Source organism: Lissotriton vulgaris, chromosome 2_1 (assembly GCF_964263255.1).
Source record: "Lissotriton vulgaris chromosome 2_1, aLisVul1.2, whole genome shotgun sequence".
NCBI lineage: Eukaryota > Metazoa > Chordata > Amphibia > Caudata > Salamandridae > Lissotriton > Lissotriton vulgaris.
This window is the reverse complement of record NC_141687.1, coordinates 292,061,838-292,084,052: the sequence shown is the minus strand read 5'-3', so window position 1 is coordinate 292,084,052 and position 22,215 is coordinate 292,061,838. Positions and strand designations below refer to the sequence as shown.

Sequence of the window (22,215 nt, the reverse complement as noted above, 5' to 3'; positions counted from 1 at the left end):
ACACACCGGAGAGATTGCACGAAATGAATCATAACATTCCACATACCTGTTGGCGAGATATTGGCACACTTACTCATGTACTATGGGAATGCCCTTTATTGAGTCCCTATTGGGGGGAGGTGTTGAATGAGATAGGCCGGTGCTTCGAAATTGAATTGCCCCGCTTCCCTGCCTATGTCCTGCTAGGCTTGCCCAACGGCCTGATGTATCCCCTGAGATCTAAGAAAGGTAGACAGATAGCGATTGCATTGGGCTCGGCGATCCAGAACATACTCATTCACTGGCGCACTACCACGCTTCCCACTACTGTCGGTTGGTTACACAGGTTGTGGCATGTCAAAGGAATGGAAAAGCTGTCCCATATGGTGGCGGGGGAGGTGGACACGTTTGAGGAGTTGTGGTTGCCATTCCATACATTATTACAATCAGAATTCAAGGAAATTACCTGTCCCAGATACCTCAGGCTGCTACGGCTAACGTCCCCGGCTGCTCCGTCCACATGCCCGAGAGGAAAGTAAAGCGGAAGGTGTGGGCACATTTCAAAGGTGGAGGAGAGAGGCGTCTTTAGCACAGTACGGAGGGTGGGGGGGATCGGGGATGGGAGGGGGGGAGTTGGGTAAGAGGGAGTTGGTTTTGGGATTGTCTCAACCGCATGTGCACCTGACATAAGGATCTGAGGAATGTTGTACCTACCGCACTGTATTCGCAGGCTGCACCCCTATAGCGAACTATTTGCACTACCTCTTTCGAGACAACTGTAGTTGTTTGTTTGTATTGTTTTATTTTTCCAATGGTGCAATAAAATACTTTAAACCTAAAATTAAGGATCAAAGATAGGAAAGTGAACTAATATTAGTCTCAACACATACGCAGATACGTTGCAGCCTTAGACAGCACAGTATAGCAAAGGACACTCGCCACCTAATACTTTGTAGCCTTGAACATTACAGTCGAGGATACCCGTCGCCTAAATGAAGTGTTCTAATTCCCCAGGCAAAGCTTACCATCACATCAAGAAGCCAGGTATGAAGATTGCCGGCTAGCCAGTGATGCAGAAAGCTATATTGAAAAGGAGACCTATAAATTTAGTCAGACATAAACGTAAAGAGACACCAACCAAAACAAGTGAACACCACTCAGGAAACAGTGGCAAAGGAAGTGGTTGAAGATGGAGGAGGGGTGGGGAGATTAAAGGCTTGGGCAGTAAAGCAAGTTCGATCAACCGTGAACAGCGGGAGGGGGGCGAATAGGGAACGGGAGAAACAAGCTCTAGGCATTGCGTGGTGCGTGAGCAGCAGGGAGGCGACAGAAGGCAGCAACACGGAGAAGTGGTAGGTTGGAGATGAAAGATGAAATGTGAGCAACTTTCTTTATTAGCTACTGAAAACACGAGAGCCACAAACAAAACATTTCAAGTAAATTAAAAAAATCGTAAATCACAGTGTGAACATATGAGTAATAAAACGAGGGGCAGGAGGTGGTCGGTGAAATGAAGGCATGGGTTCTGGCAAGTTGGATTGGGAAACTCCCTACTTGGGTTTCAAACGTACAAGCACAACAATGTCAATATATAAGACGCCGAAAGGAGCCTACTTTTTAAACCAGCGGTGACGGTGGGGAGAGGTGTGGGGCGGGGGCAGCAAGACAGAGACATGCTGGGTGGGAGGAGAAAGGGAACGAGTGAAAGCACGAGTCCAGTGACGGTGGGGAGAGGTGTGGGTGGGGGCAGCAAGACAGAGACATGCTGGGTGGGAGGAGAAAGGAGGTGAGTGAAAGCACAAGTCCAGTGGGGACGGTATGGAGGGGTGTGGGGCGGGGGAAGCAAAGGAAGTGGTTGAAGATGGAGGAGGGGTGGGGACAAGCTCTCGGCATTGCGTGGTGCGTGAGCAGCAGGGAGGCGAAGGAAGGCAACAACACGGAGAATAGGTTGGAGATTAAAGAAGAAATGTGAGCAACTTTCTTTAGTAGCTACTGAAAACACGAGCGCCACAAACAAAACATTTCAAGTAAATTAAAAAAATTCTATATCACAGTGTGAACATATGAATAACAGAACGACGGGCGGGAGGTGATCGGTGAAATGAAGGCATGCGTTCTGGCACGACAGATTGGGAAACTCCATACTTGGGTTTCAAACGTACAAGCACAACAATGTCAATAAATAAAATGCTGAAAGGAGCCTTCTTTTTAAACCAGCGGTGACGGTGGGGAGAGGTGTGGGGCGGGGGCAGAAAGACAGAGACAAGCTGGGTGGGAGGAGAAAGGGAACGAGTGAAAGCACGAGTCCAGTGGTGACGGTATGGAGGGGTGTGGGGCGGGGGCAGCAAGACAGACATGCTGGGTTGGAGGAGAAAGGGTACGAGTGAAAGCACGAGTCCAGTGGTGACGGTATGAAGGGGTGTGGGGCTGGGTGGTGGGGGAGCGGATTCCTTTGAAGTCTGATGCCGAGGCTCAGACAAATGGTGTGCGATGTGGCTGGCGATGTGCACGCACCTGGCTCACATGCACTGTACCCGATCCGCAGTTTGGGTAGACTTTTGAAAGCCTTACTATAATGTCGCCAAACAAGCATTGCTAAAGCAATGCCGTAGGCGAGACCAAAACATGAGAGACTTGGTTATCTCCTGCACTTTTAAATTCTCTGTTTGCTGCATTACCTATGAAGCTGATCGATTAATTGCGACTATAGGTAATAAAGTCATTGTACAGATGTGAACTACAGGAGCAAAGTCAGTCGTACAAACACTTCTATGGCTTTATGTACTGTTGTGCGTGGGGGAGTATTATTCCACTGTCCTCTCTCGTATATCAAACCACAATAAAATCGATTCAGAGGCATGTCCGTTTTAGCAATTCTTCCATCAGGCACTACATGTTCTTTGCATTACGAATTTGCACAGTTCAGATATTGTCACAGATGCATGATGCCCATCACTATAAAAAAAAAAAAGTTTTGAAAAAGAACTCTGTGAAAGGTGGGAATGTCAAAGCCGGAAGAATGTTGCAACTGCTCACATCTGTAGATGGAAGGTCTGTGAACTCGAAAGCTGACTTACTGCTGTTTTTACTTTTTCTTTTTGCTAATTCAAAGTTATCACCAACTCCATGCTGAACCCTTTTCAGTTATACAAGCATATAATCATATTCAGACCAGACCAACAACGTAATGTGCCACGGGCTCAACTTTTGGAAGTCCACACAAAGCATGACATTCTACTACAATCCAGTTAACAAAGGCTCATATCAGTACACCGTAAAGACAAATTTGACTGAACCCGGTAGGAAAGCAAGTCTCAGAGCCAAACGTGTATAAAGTGATACAGAAACAGTAGCTGAAACTTCAAACCAAGAAATGAATCATATTTAAAAACATATATAGTGACTACTGTATTTACCATGTCTTCAGGGGTCTTTTGGTTCCACAGCACCAAAAACAATGTTGTCGTCTGAGGGGAAAGTTACCCGCTTTGACCTATGCTTGTTTTTACCATTTTCTTCTTCGGCTGCTGGGGACAAAAGAGCAGACTCTTGCCCCGGCATTTCCTTTCCATTGGATTGGGAGGCAGGAGGAGAACTTTCATCAGCAGTCCACTCCAGAGACATATCCAAAGATTTGCGACTGTTAGAGGCATCCACCACAAGTTCAAATACTACAGGGCCAGTATTTGCAGAGCTTCCAGGAGCCGGACAATCAACGGCACCAACTGCTGTAGATGTGTCTGGTCACAAAGTATCCCCATTGCTTATGTTTATATCTAACACATCATCACTTGTTTTAAGGTCCCCATTAGGTTCACTGGTAGAAGCAGATCCAGAAAGGGCAATCAATCAATCAGAGTACTTGTAAAGCGCACTACTTACCCGTGAGGGTCTCAAGGCGCTATGGGGAGAGGGTGCTGCTACTGTTCGAAGAGCCAGGAGCCAGGTGTTGAGGAGTCTTCTGAAGGCGAGTAGGTCTTGGGTCTGTCGTATGTGGGTAGGGAGGGTGTTCCAGGTCTTGGCTGCAAGGCAGGAGAAGGATCTGCCGCTAAGGTCGTTCGATGGATGCGGGGGACAGCGGCGAGGGAGAGGCTGGTGGAGCGGAGCTAGTGGGTGGGGGTGTAGAAGCGGAGTCTGCTGTTCAGGTAGGCTGGTCCGGCGTTGTGGAGTGCTTTGTGTGCATGGGTGAGGAGCTTGAAAGTGATCCTCTTGTCGACGGGGAGCCAGTGTAGGTCTTTCAGGTTGGGGTGATGTGGCAGGGGACGTTGACGATCAGTCGGGCGGAGGCGTTTTGGATGCGTTGTAGTCGTCGTAGGTGTTTGGCTGGGATTCCTGCATAGAGTGTATTGCCGTAGTCCAGTCTTGTGCTGACGAGGGCCTGTGTCACCGTTCTTCTTGTTTCGGTCGGGATCCACTTGTAGATCCTGCGGAGCATGCAGAGGGTGTTGTAGCAGGAGGAGGAGACGGCGTTGACCTGCTTAGGCATGGAGAGGGAGGAGTCAAGGATGAATCCTAGGTTGCGTGCATGGTCAGTGGGTGTTGGTGCGGTTCCCAGTGTGGTCGGCCACCAGGAGTCATCCCTCGCTGAGGGGGTGGGTCTGAGGACGAGGACCTCGGTCTTGTCCGAGTTCAGCGTCAGATGGTTCCTCCTCATCCAGTCGTGGACGGCCTTCATTCCCTCGTGGAGGTTGGTTTTGGCGGTGTGTGGGTCCTTGGTGAGAAAGAGGATGAGCTGGGTGTCGTCGGCGTAGGAGATGATGTTGAGGTTGTGATGGCGGGCCACTTGTGCGAGGGGGGCCATGTAGACGTTGAACAGAGTCGGGCTGAGAGATGAGCCCTGGGGGACGCCGCAGATGATGTCGGTGGCTTCGGATCAGAAGGGTGGGTGGTAGACACTCTGGGTTCTGCCGGAGAGGTAGGACGTGGTCCAGTCAAGGGCCTTCTCTTGGATTCCGGCTTCTAGGAGGCGTGTCTTTAGAGTGCGATGGCAGACCATGTCGAAGGCGGCTGACTGGTCCAGGAGGATGAGGGCTGATGTTTCACCGTTGTCTAGTTGTCTCAAAACTTAAGATTCTGTCCATGTTCTTGGCTCCCTGTGCCACCAGGATCTGATCCAGAAATACTCATTCCAGACTTGTCAGAGCCTAAATCAAATGAGTAGGTAGCATCCGCACACTGGTTCAGGGAGTGCTTTCCAGGGCCCGGGGACACAGAGCGATTAGTATCATCTCCCTGGTGAGGAGGACATAACTCAAAGACCTCGTCCTCACTCTGGAATACCATGTCCTGGCTTATGCCACACGTGTTATCTTGAATTTGTAAAGTGGGGTGCACGCACTCCATGACAGACGCAAAGGATCTTCAGAGAGCTCCCTAGCCACTCTGGGACCGGGTATCCCTCATTGCCCTGAATGTCAGTTTTTAAAGTCCGAGAGTATTTTTTCTGCCACCTCTTCTAAGTGTATATTCCTCTGCAACCCACCGGCCCACGCTATCAAACAAGAAACTATATTCAAATGATTAACTAGTAGTTGAGGCGTCGCCGTTGGGTAGGGTGACCAGAATTTTAAAAGCCAAAAAAGGGACATTTCACAAAAATAGAAGGACTATAGACTGTAATTGTATGTCAAGCGAGCGCACAGAATGACAGCGCTCCTCAGTAGAGAATTGCAAAGCAGGCAGTAAGAACATACATGAGATGCTATTTTTAAACCCAGTAGCTTGCCAGTAAAATAAATTGCTTTCTTGGAACAACTGCTAACTATCCCCGCTTTGTAAAACATTAAAAAACACCTCCCCCCGCTTTTAGTCCCCCCTCTCCAAAAACCAGGACATGAGCTAAATTTCTCAAAATCTGCTCAGACAGCTGGTGAAAAACGGGGACCGTCCTGGCAAATCCGGGACGCCTGGTCTCCCTACACAAAATCATTAGACTTAGTAACGCACCCAGCTGTCAGTTCCTTTTAATAGAAGTTTCAGTTGCCATGTGAATGACTTAAAGGTAGAGCATTGCTGAGGCAAAAAACATACTTCTTCAGAGCAGTGAGGACATGTCACTCCCAGTATGAGGCGAGATGGATGGTGCACGTGAAAGAAACCGCATTGTGGTTGAGGGAAGATGGGCAGTAGTAGAATCCAAACACATTTATAGAATGCTACGGTTGGAGCTACAAAACATCATAGGTATATATTAATGGTTGGAGAATGGAACACTGGTTAATGTGATGCTTGGGGGGGTGGGGTAGAGCTAGTACAAAAATTATGAAGTCGACGTTAAAGTAAAAGCAAACTGCGCGTTCAGGGGATTAAATAGTGGTGGAATTGAAGCAAAGTATTGGAAACTAGTGAAGTCAAATTGGGGGAAGAGGAGTAGAAGAGACTGTAACCAGTGGGCAGATGAGTGCAGTGAGTAAGTCGCAGGACAGTAACGGGTACTCTTGACTAGTGGGTACTTTGAGAGTCGAAGACTGGTGTTTGTTAGAATGGCAGGCCCTAGTCAAGAAGGAAGGTGCACTTCCAAGCCTTTGGTAACTGGGGCTAGTAGCAGGTGTCTTTGGCTTGAGACATTTGTTTTCCAGAGGCCGTCTAGCAGCCTGTAAGCGTGACTGCCCTATATTACCCGACTTTTATGCCGTGACTCGAGCAGCAGCTCACCGGTACTCCTTATGGGCGTACACCACAAACTGGGTTGTAGACAAGGAGGGGGCCTGCGTCTCCTCGACTAGGGGTAGCACCATCCGGCGTCCTCAAAAGCCTGCTCCGCGCTCAGCCACAACACAACGTGTGACGAATCGTAAAAAGGCAAACATAGTCTTTGTGTGAGACTTGGCCTCCATCTTGAAACAGAGATTTTGTAGTTCTTTGTAAAAGAAAACAATACCCAACTAAGAAATGAAAAACAGAATAGGAACCAAATGACCTTTTATGTGATAAAAGAGGATGTCGGTCTTTCTTTGGCCTAAAACTTGTCCTAATTTTTGAGGGTTTACAGACTAATTTTTATCACAATTGGATAACAAGGTTAATAGTGAACATTTTGTTAGGTTCCTACTTTTTAAACAAGTGCGTGCTTCGCGCTGAAGGGGGAAAATAAGATGAGGAGAGGATGAGGCAGCAGGGGGAGTGGAGAGAGGAGGGGGCCGGCGCCTGTTTCCCTAGCGAGAGCGAGCAAGAACCATATATTTGTAATTAACACATGGTTTGAAAGCTAGCTCCCGCAAGGGAATCGCCAAACGTGCACACATTGCATTCAAAGCAATGCAACGCGTGCACGCTTTTGGCAGCAAAGCTGAAGCGATTGCTAAAGGTCTTTTCCTATGCATCACATGCGCCCAGCGTAGGCGAGATCTAAAAAAACAGTACCTTGGGAAGCACACGGCCAGTGCAAGGACACTGACCACAGAAAGGAAGCTGTAGTTAATCCATGCTTCCCTGCAGGGACAGAAACTCGAAGCCCCGGAGGAAGCAGGAAGCTGCTGACCAGTAGGAAGCAAGGAAAGAAGAGTGACGTGCATGCCCAGCAAAGGTAAGTAGTGGGCGGGCACTAATCTTTTAGTCTACAAGTGATTTCCCCTGCACACAGAGCAAACAGGCGAAACATAAAAAGCGGCTAATTGATTCACCCCAAAGTCCACCAGCCGGAAAGCCTGCAATCATTAGGAACAGAAAACGCACACAAAACCATAAGACCTATGATGATCTTGAGAGTAAAGTGGAGAGTTATGTCTGTCAACTGACTACACCCAAATTCTTCACCTGACCAATGTAAAACAACGAACCACACACAGTAGTTGACCAATGGACACAGCACACAACACCCTATTTCTGGGAGCAGTCCAGAGTTCTTACCAATAATGTGCTGAAGTAAAGTCTCACCTCAACCTCCCAACAAGGCTTGACCGACACATAACCACACATACAAAGGTCATAAATAATGTCCGTACTTGAATAAAACTTTCTGTGACTGTCATGGGACTATGACATTCTAGTACTGCTGGGAAATTAGTATGAGGGGTTCACCAGGAGGTAGCTTTACTTTGTTCCTTTTCCCCTCTGCAGATTCCTCTTAAACATCCACATCACTCCTTATAGCATTCTCTTTGAAACACTTTATAGCTCAAGAGCCCTCCCACCCCCACAAGGGTCGCAGGCCCATTGGTTCCCCACCATGATGTAAGGAGGACCCCTATGAGGAGACCTTGAGCTTTTTTTAGTGAAATGGATTAAGTACATACATTTGAGACAGCTAACAGAGTATTCTTTTAGTGCTATTACAATTGCTGCATGGTCACATACTGGTGAAATTCTCTGGGGTTGGGTGTGATGTATTTTTATACAAACCCAAAGACTCAGAAGGAGATGTAATCTGCAGCCATCCAAATTGAAACTCATTAGCATGGAAGCCAAAAACAAAGCACACAACAAAGTGGACTCATGACCTCCTGGTCTCTATGTGACAAATCCAAAGCTAATGAAGAAAGCATTTTACATTTCAAGGTAACACACATACTCACAAAGTAGCTTGTTGAGCCTCTGCATTTCTAGAAATTGAGGTGGATGTAAAGGAAAAGTGGTGGTAAACAGGGAGGAGCAGGGAGCAATGGGAGAAGGGTGGGGGGCATTATAAAACGAGAAGGGAAGACTTGCGCAGAGAGGCTGTAGAGCGAGTGGCAGAGAAGCAACATCATAAGTGGGAGTTGGGTGGCTTAAGATTTCTTTTTAAGCAAAAATCTGGAGCAGGATGTAGTAGATGAGGAGCAACACAGTGCAGGGGTAGGGAATGTCTGGAGAAGCCGTAGATTAGCTGGGAGGGGCTGCAGCACAGAACACAGGGGTAATGTCAGTGGGAAACCAGAACAAAAGCAAGAGAAAAAGATAACACACTCAGGGCACTGAAGGAGTATGTCAGGTTAGCGGTGTAGGGGAGGAATGGAAAAGAAACATACATTGGAGGTGAAGAGAGAAGCACATGGGTAAGAACTATACAGGACATGGCTGAGAAAAGCACATGGAAGAGAGAGCACAACAGAGCATGGGGAGGATGCACAAAGATGAGGAAAAGCAACACAGAGAGAGGGGCTGAGAAGCACATGAGGGAGACAGTTGGCAAACACATGCCCTCTCATGCACTGCCAAAGTAACAGAAAAAATAATGAGCGGTGGAAGGGCACAAATAAAGAGGCTATGTTCCAGTAAAGGGACAAACACAAGATGGAGACGGTAAACCATTGAATAAGAAGCAAGAAAATTAAAGTGACAATAAAGTCAATAAAGAAATTGGCTGGCTTTAATTTAAATTCTTGGTAGGCGAAAATAGTGTGCTCGATTGTAGTCTCAACATAAAAATGATTATCCTCTACTCATTTGCTAGTGTTATTACAGTTTTGCCCGAGTGCCTGTCATCAAATCACCCCTCTGTTAATGCAGAGATCAAGCAGAGTAGACGGACTACAATGCACATTCTCACAAACACCTCAGAGATGCCTAAGATCCTACTCAAACTGTAGATGCACAAACTGAAAGTCTGTATTTGATTCAGAGGGGAGACGCAGCCTATAGTTATCTTTCTGCAGGACTCCGCTACACTTAGTTAATTTTCCATCGTCAACTTTGTGGACTTTCTGCCAAGTTGAGGAGGAAATCTGTTAAAATAGTGATACCATGTGTCAGAACCCCTTCTATCCCAACACCACACATACATGTGTGTCATCCAGAGAGGGCCCTTCATTCCCTCCACTTATGTGCACCCTCACAAGCTGCTTTGTTTTGAAGAGACAATATATAAGAGATCTTTTCACATTTAATAAAAGAGACCATTGCTGTGAATGTATCTAGAATGACCTTACGTAGCAATATATTCAGAATAAAGAGGAAATCTGAGATAACGTTTGTGAGGATCAACAGGTGAGTATTTATTACAAAAATATAACCTTGGAATGCTGTAGAAACACAAACTGCTACAATATGGCGGGGTGAAGACTGCCTTGGAGAGAAACTCTGGCAGAGCTCCAAAACATTCAAACAATCTAGCGCCTAAAAGCAAAATCAGATCTCTGTGAGAAATCCCATACTTTCCATGGTAGCTTGGCAGAAGGAGCAAAGCCTTTCTCACAAAAATGTCTGTGTGACAAACATAACCGAAACATTACAAATTAAGAAATAAACTAAATGATTTCGTTTAAGATAAATTGATTTAAGGATTACAATGACACAAAAATGAAATTAATCCGATGTAAAAAATTGATGTTTTTTTAATGAAAGGGTTTTTTGGAATTAACTTTTGAACCAGACAAATGAACTGGTTATGTTTTTCAAAAAATGGCCCCTAAAGGTAGAAGTTCACATTTTTGGAAAATGTTTTCCTTAAAAAAATAGTTCCACTAGCTTGTAGCAGCAGATGTCCTAGTTTTAGAATTACATTTTGAACCAGACCAATGAACTGGTTATGATTTCCCAAAGATGGCCAATACTGGGCACACATTTTAGGAAGATGTTTTCCTTCAAAATTACCATTCTACTTGCGTGCAGCAGCAGATGTTCTAGTTTTAAAATGTATATTAAATCCAGGACACCAGTACAAATTATTTTCTGGTATGCTAAATGGGAACAAAAATCAGGACTCCTTTTCAGACAACAGGATATGGGTTAAAATGTAAAGAAAAAAGGGCTGCAAAGGGCAACGCCAGGGGTTCCAGCAGCCAGCATTAAAGCCAAAAGTCCAGACATCACTAGTATTGCTGGTTGACCGCTTGGCAAATGCAGCACTCTCTGTCTTAGACGTTCCACAGTTCCCTTAGCCACAAGGGAAGAAGCTTCATAGCAGAAGACAATCTCCTTGTGAATGCTCTGAAAGCCTCATTCTCCCTATGGGGCAGCAAGCGATGCATTTTTAGGTACAAAGATTCAGCAAAAAACTGGAATCAGGCACTCCACTGATTTTTCTCAAGCAGTCTAATTCTTCCACGCAAGGCTTCCTCTTTTTCAGTCTCTAAAGCAGCACTCAGATTTATGATTGATTGGAGCCCTGTTTAGCTAAATCCTTGAGCGTATCTCATGCTTCTCTCAATATTCGTGATCCATTTCCTGTGGATTATGGCAACCAATTACACAGGAACCTATTTTTCAGGAAAAACTGATCCAACATTTGCTCTCCCTGCTATGTGGCATTACCCACATCACAATCCTCCCAGTTATTCTATGACCAAGAGAAAAGTGCCTGTTCAAGGCACTCCTGAGCTATCTTCCACCCTGGAGATGGTGCACCCGCAAGCACATAACACTTGCTTCATCTAAAAATGGTCTGCTTGCATATGGCCATACCTAGCTCACTATCAGCATAAGCAAGGAACAAATTATCATTTGAAGTTATGCAATTGCGCAGTAGTGGCAATTTCAACATAATTATAGATGTGTCGCAATTGCCACTTAATCCATCACCTGCCAGATAATCTGCAGATTTTAACAAAAACTAATTTGGTTTCTAGCTCCAGCGGATCAAAAGTAAGCAATTATTGAAATTGCTGTGCAGTTGATACTCTTTACAAAGCTGGACTATTAAACTTTTCTGTTGCTTATTACTATGTTTAGGTATACTAAACTGGGACTAAAAAGGTACAACCAACGACCAGTGGGTTCAAGTTTAAACAAAATATAGTCCTCCCGCTCCTTTTTATAGAAAACAAATGGGATTTAACTTTATTGCTAGCTTCTTTTTTTATGGTTCCTCTTTTTGAGCCGGTTGATTCTTCTATCAAATTTCTGCCAAAGAAGATAGTGTTTCTTTTAGCCATCACATTTGTTAGGAGACTTTGTGAATTGCAGACTTTATCATCGTCTTCACCTTTTATGACGGTTATAAATAATATTGCGGTGTTAAAAGTGAAACCTTCTTTTTTACCCAAGATTGCTGCTGGATTTCATGTCCGTAATGATTTTGTACAATTATTTTCCTTCTTCCTTATCCTTGCGGGAACGAGAAGAGTTTGCAAAGACTACTAGACCCAGGAGGGTAAGATAACAGTCACATTCAAAGTTCATTCAGGGTGGAAGATACTCAAGGCCACTGGAATTATGAAGCAGGAGAGAGGCAAATTATGCTGCAGGATTGAGTAAATTATGCAGCATAATAAAGCACATTTTGCAATTTTATTGCTTCATTATTTTATAATTTTTGTAAACCTTTCAAACAACTAGAAACATCAGGTAACAAATACAGAACCTTTGGCAAGCGAAAACATTGAGGCAAAAATCACTGCTTAAAAACTCTTCACTACAACAGTGCAACAGCCTTTCTTTGCTAAAGAAACCTGAATTAGAACTTTGTAGCCATTATGAGTAGACAATAGCTCTGTAGAACTGAAGCAGCGCCAAACAGAATTTTTTTCCATGTACTGGAAAACATTGCTATTGCTGAAGGATGTCTTGCTCTCTAAAAAAAGGCCAACCGTTCTACAGGCAATCTATATGAAAGAAGGGCTATACCCTCAGGTTTTAGGCTATCTGACTCAAACTCTCCAGGTTCGGTTGAAGTAACTTTATAACTGTCCACCTTCCTGAATAGTAGGTATACTCGTACAGGAAGACAAAAGTGGGTCTGCAACTGAGGTACTACAAATCTGGATACCAAGGTCTCAGACCCAATCTGGTGCAATAAAAACTGTACCTTGCAATGAAGAATCTTCTGTATCATTCTCAGAATCAGAGAATACAGCGGAAAGGATCAAAGGAGAAGAAACGTCTAGGGAAACCTCAGAGCCAGTTCTGATGACTCCTAAATCAAAAACTCCAGAGGTCAAAACTGATGGAGCTTTCGGTTTTGGCTAAGATGAACAAATTCACATTAAAAGTACCCCAGCGTTAGGTGTACCACCTCCAGTTGCAATTCCCTTTCGTGATTCCAGCAGGAAGTTCCAATCAAGTTATCTTCCATCTGTGTCTTCCTCGCTGCCAGATGAACTTCTGAATGTCATTCTCCTGCCTACAATCCAGTGCCAGCATGAATCACCTCCACACACAGATGAGTGGAGCCTACACTTCCCTACTTGTTCACATGAAAGATTGCAGCCTTTCATTAAACCCCGCCATCCATTGAAACTGGATCCAGTACTTCTGAGAAAGAAATGCCTTTAGAGTCAGTCTCATTGCACCCAAAACATCTATGTGGAAGTTCAACACAAAGCTGGTCCAGTACTTCTGAGAAAGAAATGCCTTTAGAGTCAGTCTCATTGCACCCAAAACATCTATGTGGAAGTTCAACACAAAGCTGGTCCAATGACCATTCAATTATGAGCCTTCCAAATGAGTCCACAACCCATAACAGTTAATTCTGTAATCAATATCAACTTGTGTGGAGGGTACATCTAACAGGACAACCCAGTTCAGTGTTTGACTGATTCAATCATCACCTCAGAGACTGAAGAACAATCCGAGAAAGAGTAATTAAGTCTTTTGAGCTGCCATAATAAAGATTCCACTGACTCTTCATGTATCAGAGCAGTGGCTGCTTCTTGAGTCGCGCCAAAAGATTTAAATAAAATGCATGATCCCATTAACCGAAGTCGACAGAACACTAACCTGTCCATCTTTGGATTAGAGAAAACGTACCAATGTCTGAAAAATGCCAATCTGCTCTGTGATGGTAATGCTACGAGAAGATTTGGGTCTAAGATTGCTGCTATGAACTGAAGCCTCAGCTTTTGCAAAAGTGCAACAGTATTGGGACAGAAAACAAAAAGATGACGTTTTCACCAACCAGCCGTCTAAGTAGGGTAAAGAATATGGCCTTGCTGAATGAGTTAAGCTACAACAACTATTATAATCTTTGTTAATACCCAAGGCACAAACAAGAGTCAAAAGAGAAGAACGTTGAACCTTATCTGAAGGTCTTTATTTGTAAATTGGAGGCATTTCCAGTTTAGGCCTGTTAGACCTGAAAATATAATTCCTGAAGATCTAGAGACACACCTTCCTGATGAGACTGTAAACACTGGAGCAAAGACAACATCTTGAACCTTTCTTGCTTCAAAAACGTGCACAAAATACAAAGATTAAAAATCGGACCCATACTCTCGTCCTTCTAGAAAATAATGAAGTAACTGGAATGAAAATGTTAGCCTCTCATGTCCAGAAGCATAATTTCTATTACACTCTTTCTTAAAAGAGACATGATCTCTTCCATCAAGATGTTTAACACAGGGACAGGTAAAAAATAACCTTGATACACAATCTGAAGGACCCATTGATCCAAAGTTATCTCTGACCACCTCCAAAAAGCACAAATGTAGTAAAGAACAACCAGGGCAGCTTATGTTGTTAAGACATAAAGGAAGTAGCTGAAAATGAGGCTTCTGACCATTTACTACATCTCAACTCCTTATTCTAAAAAGAGTCAAAGGGACTGAGGTTACTGCTGGTGCTGAAGCCCTTGACAGACCTGGCAGCTGTGCCCTTTAAACTTGAAACACTGCTGATGGAATTACTGTGCTAGGGAAGCCAACCTCAAAGTACAGCCAGTCACACAAATTCTACAAATAAAAAGTCATTTTTCGGGGGCGTGGCTTGACCGGCGATCATGGCGGTCGTTTACAGCTTGAGCTCCGACCAGCCTAACTCTATCCTGCTCTAATATCCTTCCCCTGGGCATCCATTAGGGCTCCCAGTCAGTGGATATTGCTGCTGGACCTGTGAGATACACTCGGTGGCAAGAACAGCCGTGTGGAGGCACTGGGGACGACATAACGACCCGACAACGCCGCGGGTCCAGGCCTACGAAGCCGGGGCCTCGATTTTGGCACCGCCCGGATCGGGTGCGACTGTCAGCGGCGGGGTGCCGGAGCTTGGCCGAGGGTCTGACTGATCAGTGGGCCCCCGTGCCTCGCAGCGGACACGCCATAGTCCATCGGAGCAGCGCCCTGCTTGGAGCTGTGTGGGCGAACATCGGAGGGGACTCCCCTGAGAGGCAGCCGCCATTTTGGGCCACCCCGTCTGCCGTGGAGCCGCTCGGCCAGGTGGCAGCAGCGGACAGAGGAGGGCCCCTTGCGGGAGTGGTGTGAGCTTTCGGCTTGCCCTGATCATCGGAAGCCAGGTGACGCCGGTTTAGGCCCCACACGGCAGAGATCCCTAACGCGGAGCAGACAGGCCTGGCCTGCCGGATATCGGATGGGAATCGCTGCGCAGCCCAGCGGAGTCATCGTGGCGGAGGTGAGTGAGGATTGCCCAGGGATCCTGTGCCTCTGGGGCTAGACCGGGCCCCGGTGGGGAGGGCAAGCGGCGCCCAGCACAGATAGAGACTACACATGTGGAGGGGCCCTTGACGTGGCCTTAACATAGCCGTTTGCTGGCCCTCGGAGAGAACGTGCCCTAGCCTGTGGCCCAGCATACAAGGAACCTTGTGGGATTGAGGGCGGGAGCCAGTGGATTTGAGTGTGGCCCCAGAGGTTGGTGACCCGCTGTGGTCATTCACCGGCTATACCCCAGGTTTTCGCGCCTGGCCCTCGGAAGACCTTGGAGTGCTTCTCAGTGCTCGGGGGTTCCACTGTCCGGGACACCCTGTGACGACATTTCAGGCTGGGCTCTCCACTGGAGCAGCGAGTGGGACACCGGCTGCATTATATAGAAGGAGGAGCACCGAGGGGGCGCAGAGGGATCCTGCCAGGCCCAGTGCTGTGGGAGACGAGCGGCAGCGACTGGTGGGACTGTCGTGACAGTGGTGAGTTGTGACTGCCAGCTGCTGGGTGTTCGGGGGTCGGGTCTGGCCCCGGCGGAGGGGAATTAGCGGCGCCCGGGTCCAGTGGAGGCGTTGTGGGCGGGGTCCCCTGGAAATGCCTGAACATTGTTGGTTGTCGGACACCGAAGAGTGCTTTTGCTCGTGGCCCTGCGGCACGTTGGCCTTGCGGGACTGAAGGAGGGACTCTGTGGCATTGTGTGCGGGCCCCTAGGCCTACAACCTTTGTTGGACGACTGTCTGCTTTGCTTGAGGCCTACACGGCTAGCCCAGGATTGTGAGCTTGCCTACATAAGGAGTTCCCATTGCTTACGACGCAGTGAGATGATGCGGGGTGGAGCCGGGGGTGGCCAAAGCAAGCAGAGGCCGATGGACAAATTCACGGGGGCTTCACCCGACAATGCGGCGCTGCTGGCGGCCATCACGCAGTCGAGGGATATGCTGGACACCAAAATAGGTGAGGTAGGAGCCGATGTCACCCTTCTCTGCCAAGACCTGCGGAACGCAGTAGAGCGAATCACTGGTGCGGAGACTCGTATCTCTGAAGTCGAAGATGATGTCTCCATCCTAAAGAAAAAAGTCGCGGCTATAGAAAAGATACAGAAGGGCCTGGCCATGAGGGCCGAGGATGCCGAAGGGCCCGCTCGGCGGAATAACCTCCGCTTTGTTAGCTTTCCGGAGGGCTGCGAGGGGGACAAGGTTGAGGACTTCTTGGCGCAATGTTTGAAGGGCTGGATCCCGGCAGACACGTTATCTCGCTGCTTGTGGTGGAGAGGGCTCATCGGGCGCTCGTGATGAAACCCCCATGTGGGAGCGCGCCCACGTCAGATCATAGCCAAGTTTTTGAACTACTCAGATAGAGATACTATCCTGCGGCAAGCAAGACTCAAGGGCGCGCTCACACACGACAACGCGAATATCCTAATCTTTCCAGACTACACAAGGTTAGTGCAGCAGCAGCGCCAGTCGTTTCGTGCGGCCAATGCCCGCCTTCGTGGCCTTAAGCTCCAGTACTCGTTGCTTTACCCGGCGCGGTTGCGGGTGATCTACAAGTCCCGTACCTTGTTCTTCGACACTCCGAAGGAGGTCTTCCACTGGACAGACGAAAATGTGAAAGTCAGGGTCAACGCGGCCAGAGACGGGGAGTCTAACTTCTCCTCCAGTGGAATTGCCCAGGAGGGCCTCAGAAGCCAGAGTCGGCACCGCAGAAGATCGTGCTTGAACAGGGGCTCGGGCTCGGTCACACACCGAGAAAGCCCCACACAGGAACAGCAAACTGATGGAACTTGATTGTCGTGGGCCATGAACATGACTCAATGCTTATAGTGGGTGTGGATGCTCAGGTGCACTGTTGCTTTAGGCTGGGCGCCCTTCCTGGTCTGAATGGGTGGGTGGGAGTGACAGCCTAGTTCCTATGGGCTGGCACAGGGGGATCCATTGGAGGACGTGGGTCTGGATCTCCCGGCCGCGATCCGACCGAGTCAGGTGCTTCCATGTTTGGGAGGTACGGGGAGGGGGGAAGACGGGGGGGTTGGGTTTGGGGGGGGGGTGTTTGCGTATGCTTTGCTGCTCATTATTTGCCATGTACCGAACCAGCTGTGTCTAGGTGACGCTTGTCCCACATGTGATATGCCAATCAAATGTCTGCTATCGGGGAGGGAGGACGGGTAGGGCCTGGATCACTGGGAATCTTGACCTGGAATGTGCTGGGATGTTGGACAAAGTTAAACGGGGGGCGATCTTTCAGTGCGTCAAACGAATGGGAGTAGACATACTGTTGTTACAAGAAACCCATCTGCTGGGCACGAAGGCCCTATTTCTCCAGCGCTCAGGGTTCACACATGCATACCACATGGGCTTTTCGAGGGGCTCCAGGGGAGTGGCAGTCCTTATACACTGGAGAGTGCCATATATACACAAACGCTTATGGAAAGATACACAGGGCAGGTACCTCTTTTTGCAGGATGAAATTGGTGGAGATAGCGTGATTCTTGGTAGTGTATATGCCCCGCCGCCGCTACAGTGGTCCTTGGTGGAGAGGCTCTTGTCCCTTTGGGGTGCCATGCTGGATGCCCTGTCCATTGTAGGGGGAGATTGGAATAATGTCTTAGATAGGAGCTGGGATAGATGGCGGAGTGTGGTGGCGGCCCTTGCATCGGAGGGGGAGGGGCCCACCACTAGGCTGCATGCATGTACCACAGGGCCTTGACTGGATTGACACATGGAGGCTCGCAGGGACTACACGTACTTCTCCAGATTAGACTACATTTTCATCCCCAGGGCGCTGGCCCACAAGGTGCTGTCAGTGGAGATTCTGCCGCGGGCGCTTTCGGACCATTCGCCGGTAGCCATCGTGCTCAATGTAGGCCCGGCCAGGCAGCCGTTTCGGTTGCGAATGTCGGCCTGGCACTTGACGCAGGACGAGTACAAGGCGCACATGACTGTCGAAATAGACCGGTACCTGGCCACGAATTTGGGCTCGGTGGACTCCCCGACTGTCCTCTGGGAGGCCATGAAGCCAACAATTGGAGGCTTGGATATATCCTGGTGCGCTGCGGCCCAGAGAGAGAAGCGTAAGGATCTAGTGCGGCGCGAGGCAGAGCTGGAGGCGTTGGAACGCATGGGTTGGGAGGAGGATGGTGGCCCCGCCAGACGACCACTGGCTCTGGCGCTACAGCAGTATGCCAAGGTCCTAATGGACGAGGTGAGGCAGGCCTGGCTGGCCACCCGCAGTCGGATCTATCAATGGGGTGACAAATCGTGTAATATGCTACACCGGCTATATCAGGGATCATGCATGCTCAGCCGCTGCCTCGGATCGAGACCCCTGAGGGGGAACCCATACGTGAACCCGCAGCAATAGCAGAGAGCTTTGCCGGGTACTACGAGGGGTTTTACAAGCCCCGGGAGTGCCTGGAGGCCGAGACTGTCCAGCGCTTCATAGACGATCTTCCCCCGAGAGCCGTTTCGGATGAGGTGCGGGAACTCTTAGATCGGCCCCTGACGGATGAGGAGCTGGGTGAGGCCTTGAGTGAATTAAATCCGGGTAAAGCGTCAGGCCCCACTTCCGGCCGGTACTGGAGGAGGCGTGCGAAAGTGGGGCGCTCCCACCGGACTGGGGACATGCTGAGGTTGTGGTTTTTTTGAAGCCCGGGCGACCCCCGGAAAATCACGCGTCCTATCGCCCCATCTCCCTGCTGAACACGGAGGCGAAGATCCTTGTGTAGGCCTTGGCCGCTAGGCTCAAACCCTATATTACAGACCTGGTTCATCCAGATCAGGCGGGATTCATGCCGCGGAGGGCTACTTGGCACAACATTAAGCGGGCCCAGGTCGAGATATCTGCCTGGAGGTGCCTTGGGGAGCCGGCGGCGCTGTTCCTGGCAGACATGGACAGGGCCTTTGACTCCCTGAGCTGGACTTATTTGTTTGCCCTATTTGTTTGCCCTGCTGCGGCGCCTTAATCTTGGTCCGAGATTCCTGAAATATGTTCAACTGCTATACACCGGCCTTACGGCATCGGTGCGCATGGGCGGGGCGGTCTCCCGATCGTTTCCGGTTCAGTGGGGGACGCGGAAGTGCTGTCCCCTCTCCCCGTATCTATCTGCGCTCGCGATGGATCTCTCGCAGCGTAGGTGCACATCGACGCCCAACTTGAAGGGTTTGGGTGGTCTACGCATCACACTGATAGAATTGCGTTATACGCAGATGATGTGTTGTTCTTTCTTACTGACTTGGGCCATTCTGGGCAGCGACTTTTAGCATACTACAAATTTTGGGCGAAACTTCCGGCCTCTACATGAACCCGGGCAAGTCCACGCTGTGGATATTTGGTGGTGAGCGAGACGAAGGGTGACTGGACGTCGGGCCTCGAGCTGGCGACGGATGGGGTGAAATATCTGGGAGTCTACCGATCTGAAGATGCGGCGGTGTCCCGCGATCGCAACCTTACCCCGGTTTGGGATCGCACATGTGAGGACTTGAAGGTATGGACTAAGATGTTGTTGTCTATACTGGGCAGATCTGCCATTTTTAAGATGGTTAAGCTAAAGACAAAGGTCCTTGACAAGGAGAAATATAAACATTATAATAATTATCAGCACTATAACGAAAAAAAGTCAAGCCGGACTTTGAAATTTATTCAATATTTGTAATTATACTCAATCAGACGAACCAACAATAAAGCAGTGGGACACAGTCCTGCATCCACGATGCTGCACAAACAATCAAAACAAAACAAGTACTGGGGTATTTCAGGCATTTGAAAAGCATGAGCAAAGAGAAGGTTTAGAGTGCATTTGCTTCAAATATGCGGGAAACATACTTTTTAGGCACATAATAGTACACTTATTGTTTAACCCACATATAGTGTCGACGGCGTTTCGATCCAACTATTGATAATGGATCATCATCAGGACATCCATTGTTTAGCCTGAATGTAGAGAGCCTGTATTGACAGGAAGGAAGGGGACATACAAAAATTTTTAAGATGGTGGCGCTGCCACGCCTGGTGTACCAACTGCAAAACCACCTGCACGTGATCCCACCCGCTGGTTCCGACAGTTGAATTCAGCGCTCAGTGGGTTTCTGTGGGAGGGGGGTGTTGCGCGCGTGGCCCTGAGGACATGCTTCTTATCCACATACACCGGGGGATTGGCCACATCGGATGTACTCTCATACTACCAAGCGGCACACCTCTTGGTGCTGAATGACTGGTGATATGGGGACAGGGGTGACCCGGCCTATGCGGTGGAGAGGACGTTGATGGGCTCTGCATCTCTACATACACTGCTGTACTCAGCGCCACTTCGGAAATCTCTTCCCGCGGCCACGCAAGTGATTTTTCACGTGTGGAGGCAGGCACTGCGTAGGATGGGGTGGTGGATTGTGCTTACGCAGGAAATCCCCCTCTGGCGAAATGGTCGGCTGCCCCAGTTGAATACGCTGATGGGCTTTCAGGGATGGGATGCAATAGGTATTTCTACCCTCGGTGATGTTATGTCAGGGTGCGATCTTAAATCATTTACGAGCCTGCAGGAGGAATTTGGGATGCCCCGCACCCAGTTCTTCCGCTATCTTCAGTTTCGTCACTCGTTGGCGCCCCATCTGGTATGCCTGGAGCAGCTTCCTGAGTTTAGCCCTCTGGAAGCAAACATTTTTATGGGGGAGTTGCCGGACAAGAAATTGTTGCGCATATACCAGATGCTGGTGTGCCACTGCTCATCAGACCTGCTTGGCCTTAGGACTGCGTGGGAACGGGACGTTGTTGAGTTAGACGGGGAGGACTGGGTTGAGGCCCTAGAAAGCCCCAGGGGGCGGGAATATCCACGCGCCTGCGCCTGATTCAGTTCCGCTATCTACACCGCACATACTATACCCGGCAGCGTCTGTGGAGTGCAGGCTTGGTTGCGTCCCGAGTGCCTTCGCTGTGGTTTAGAGGCGGGTACCCTGCTGCACACGATCTGGGAATGCACAGCCCAGCGAAGGTTCTGGTATGGGGTACATCGTTGCCTATTGGAGGTTCTGGCCTGGGAGGTTCAGAGGGACCCCAAGTTAGCTCTATTGCATGTCATGGCTGGGGTTGGGGGCAACCGCTACAAGCGCCAGTTATTGTTACTGGGTCTCACGCTGGCGAAGTGCGATTTCGCCAGAGAATGGAAGGCGCCTCGGGCCCCGTCACTTGCCGCCTGGAGGAATGGAATGAACTATTGTATGGGTCTGTCTGGAACAGCCTGTGTTTGTAGCAAGGGGATGTCTTAGAAAGCACTACAAAATCTGGAAGAGGTGGGCAGAATACCGGGGGTTGGAATTGGACCCACCGCACGAAGTGGCCACCCTCCCAACCCTCTATCAGATTCAATACGGCTGTCCTAATTCTTTGAGGAGTTTAAAAGTATATGATGTTGAGTTTGGAAGTATATGTGGCTGCCGAAATGGCTTTGAGAGCAGCTGAGTATTGGAGGAGTTAGTGCCGAGAGTGTGTAAGTACAAAGTGATAAAAATTATAACAGTGATATGTATTTGAAGAACAGTAAAACATCTTACCCATTAGTGTTATCAATTTATTCTTCAACTGTTTGTCAAGACGTGCAATAATTTCCTCTACAGCATTTCGGATTTCTCTGACACGTTCATCTTTTGCTCCACGCACAGCTTCCACGTTCCTCTCCTGAAAGTTTCCATCAGACATTGTTATTTACTTCTACCACTTTTGGCTCCTGCAGTCTTTAAATCAACCAAGTAAAAAAAAATAGTTAATAAAACACACATGAATGTCAAGAAAGAAAACTTAAAGATAAAAGATAATTAATAAAGACAGTTAGACTGGGAAACTAATAAAATTCATTGCAAGATGAAAGTAAATCAATTTCAGACTGGGCAATCTAACATCAAAAAGAAGTCAGGGTGAATGCAGTTAGGAAGAACTACATCTTTGAAAAGCAACCATTTACTGACTACAAAAACCGGGAAAGGATAGTTTAGGGAGACTAAATTCTTCATATCATACCACTAAA

The 22,215-nt window shown here is 48.2% G+C and overlaps 1 protein-coding gene across 6 annotated transcripts in view; it reads right to left on the bottom strand.

The window, feature by feature from the left end:
- Positions 1–22,215, bottom strand: part of TRIM37 (tripartite motif containing 37) — a 1,151,903-nt gene that overhangs the window by 824,995 nt on the left and 304,693 nt on the right. For all 6 annotated transcript variants that reach the window (XM_086954978.1, XM_086954980.1, XM_086954981.1 and 3 more), the window contains exon 7: positions 21,746–21,869. In XM_086954978.1, the coding sequence (XP_086811104.1) occupies positions 21,746–21,869 (124 nt within the window). The remainder of the gene's footprint in view (positions 1–21,745; positions 21,870–22,215) is intronic.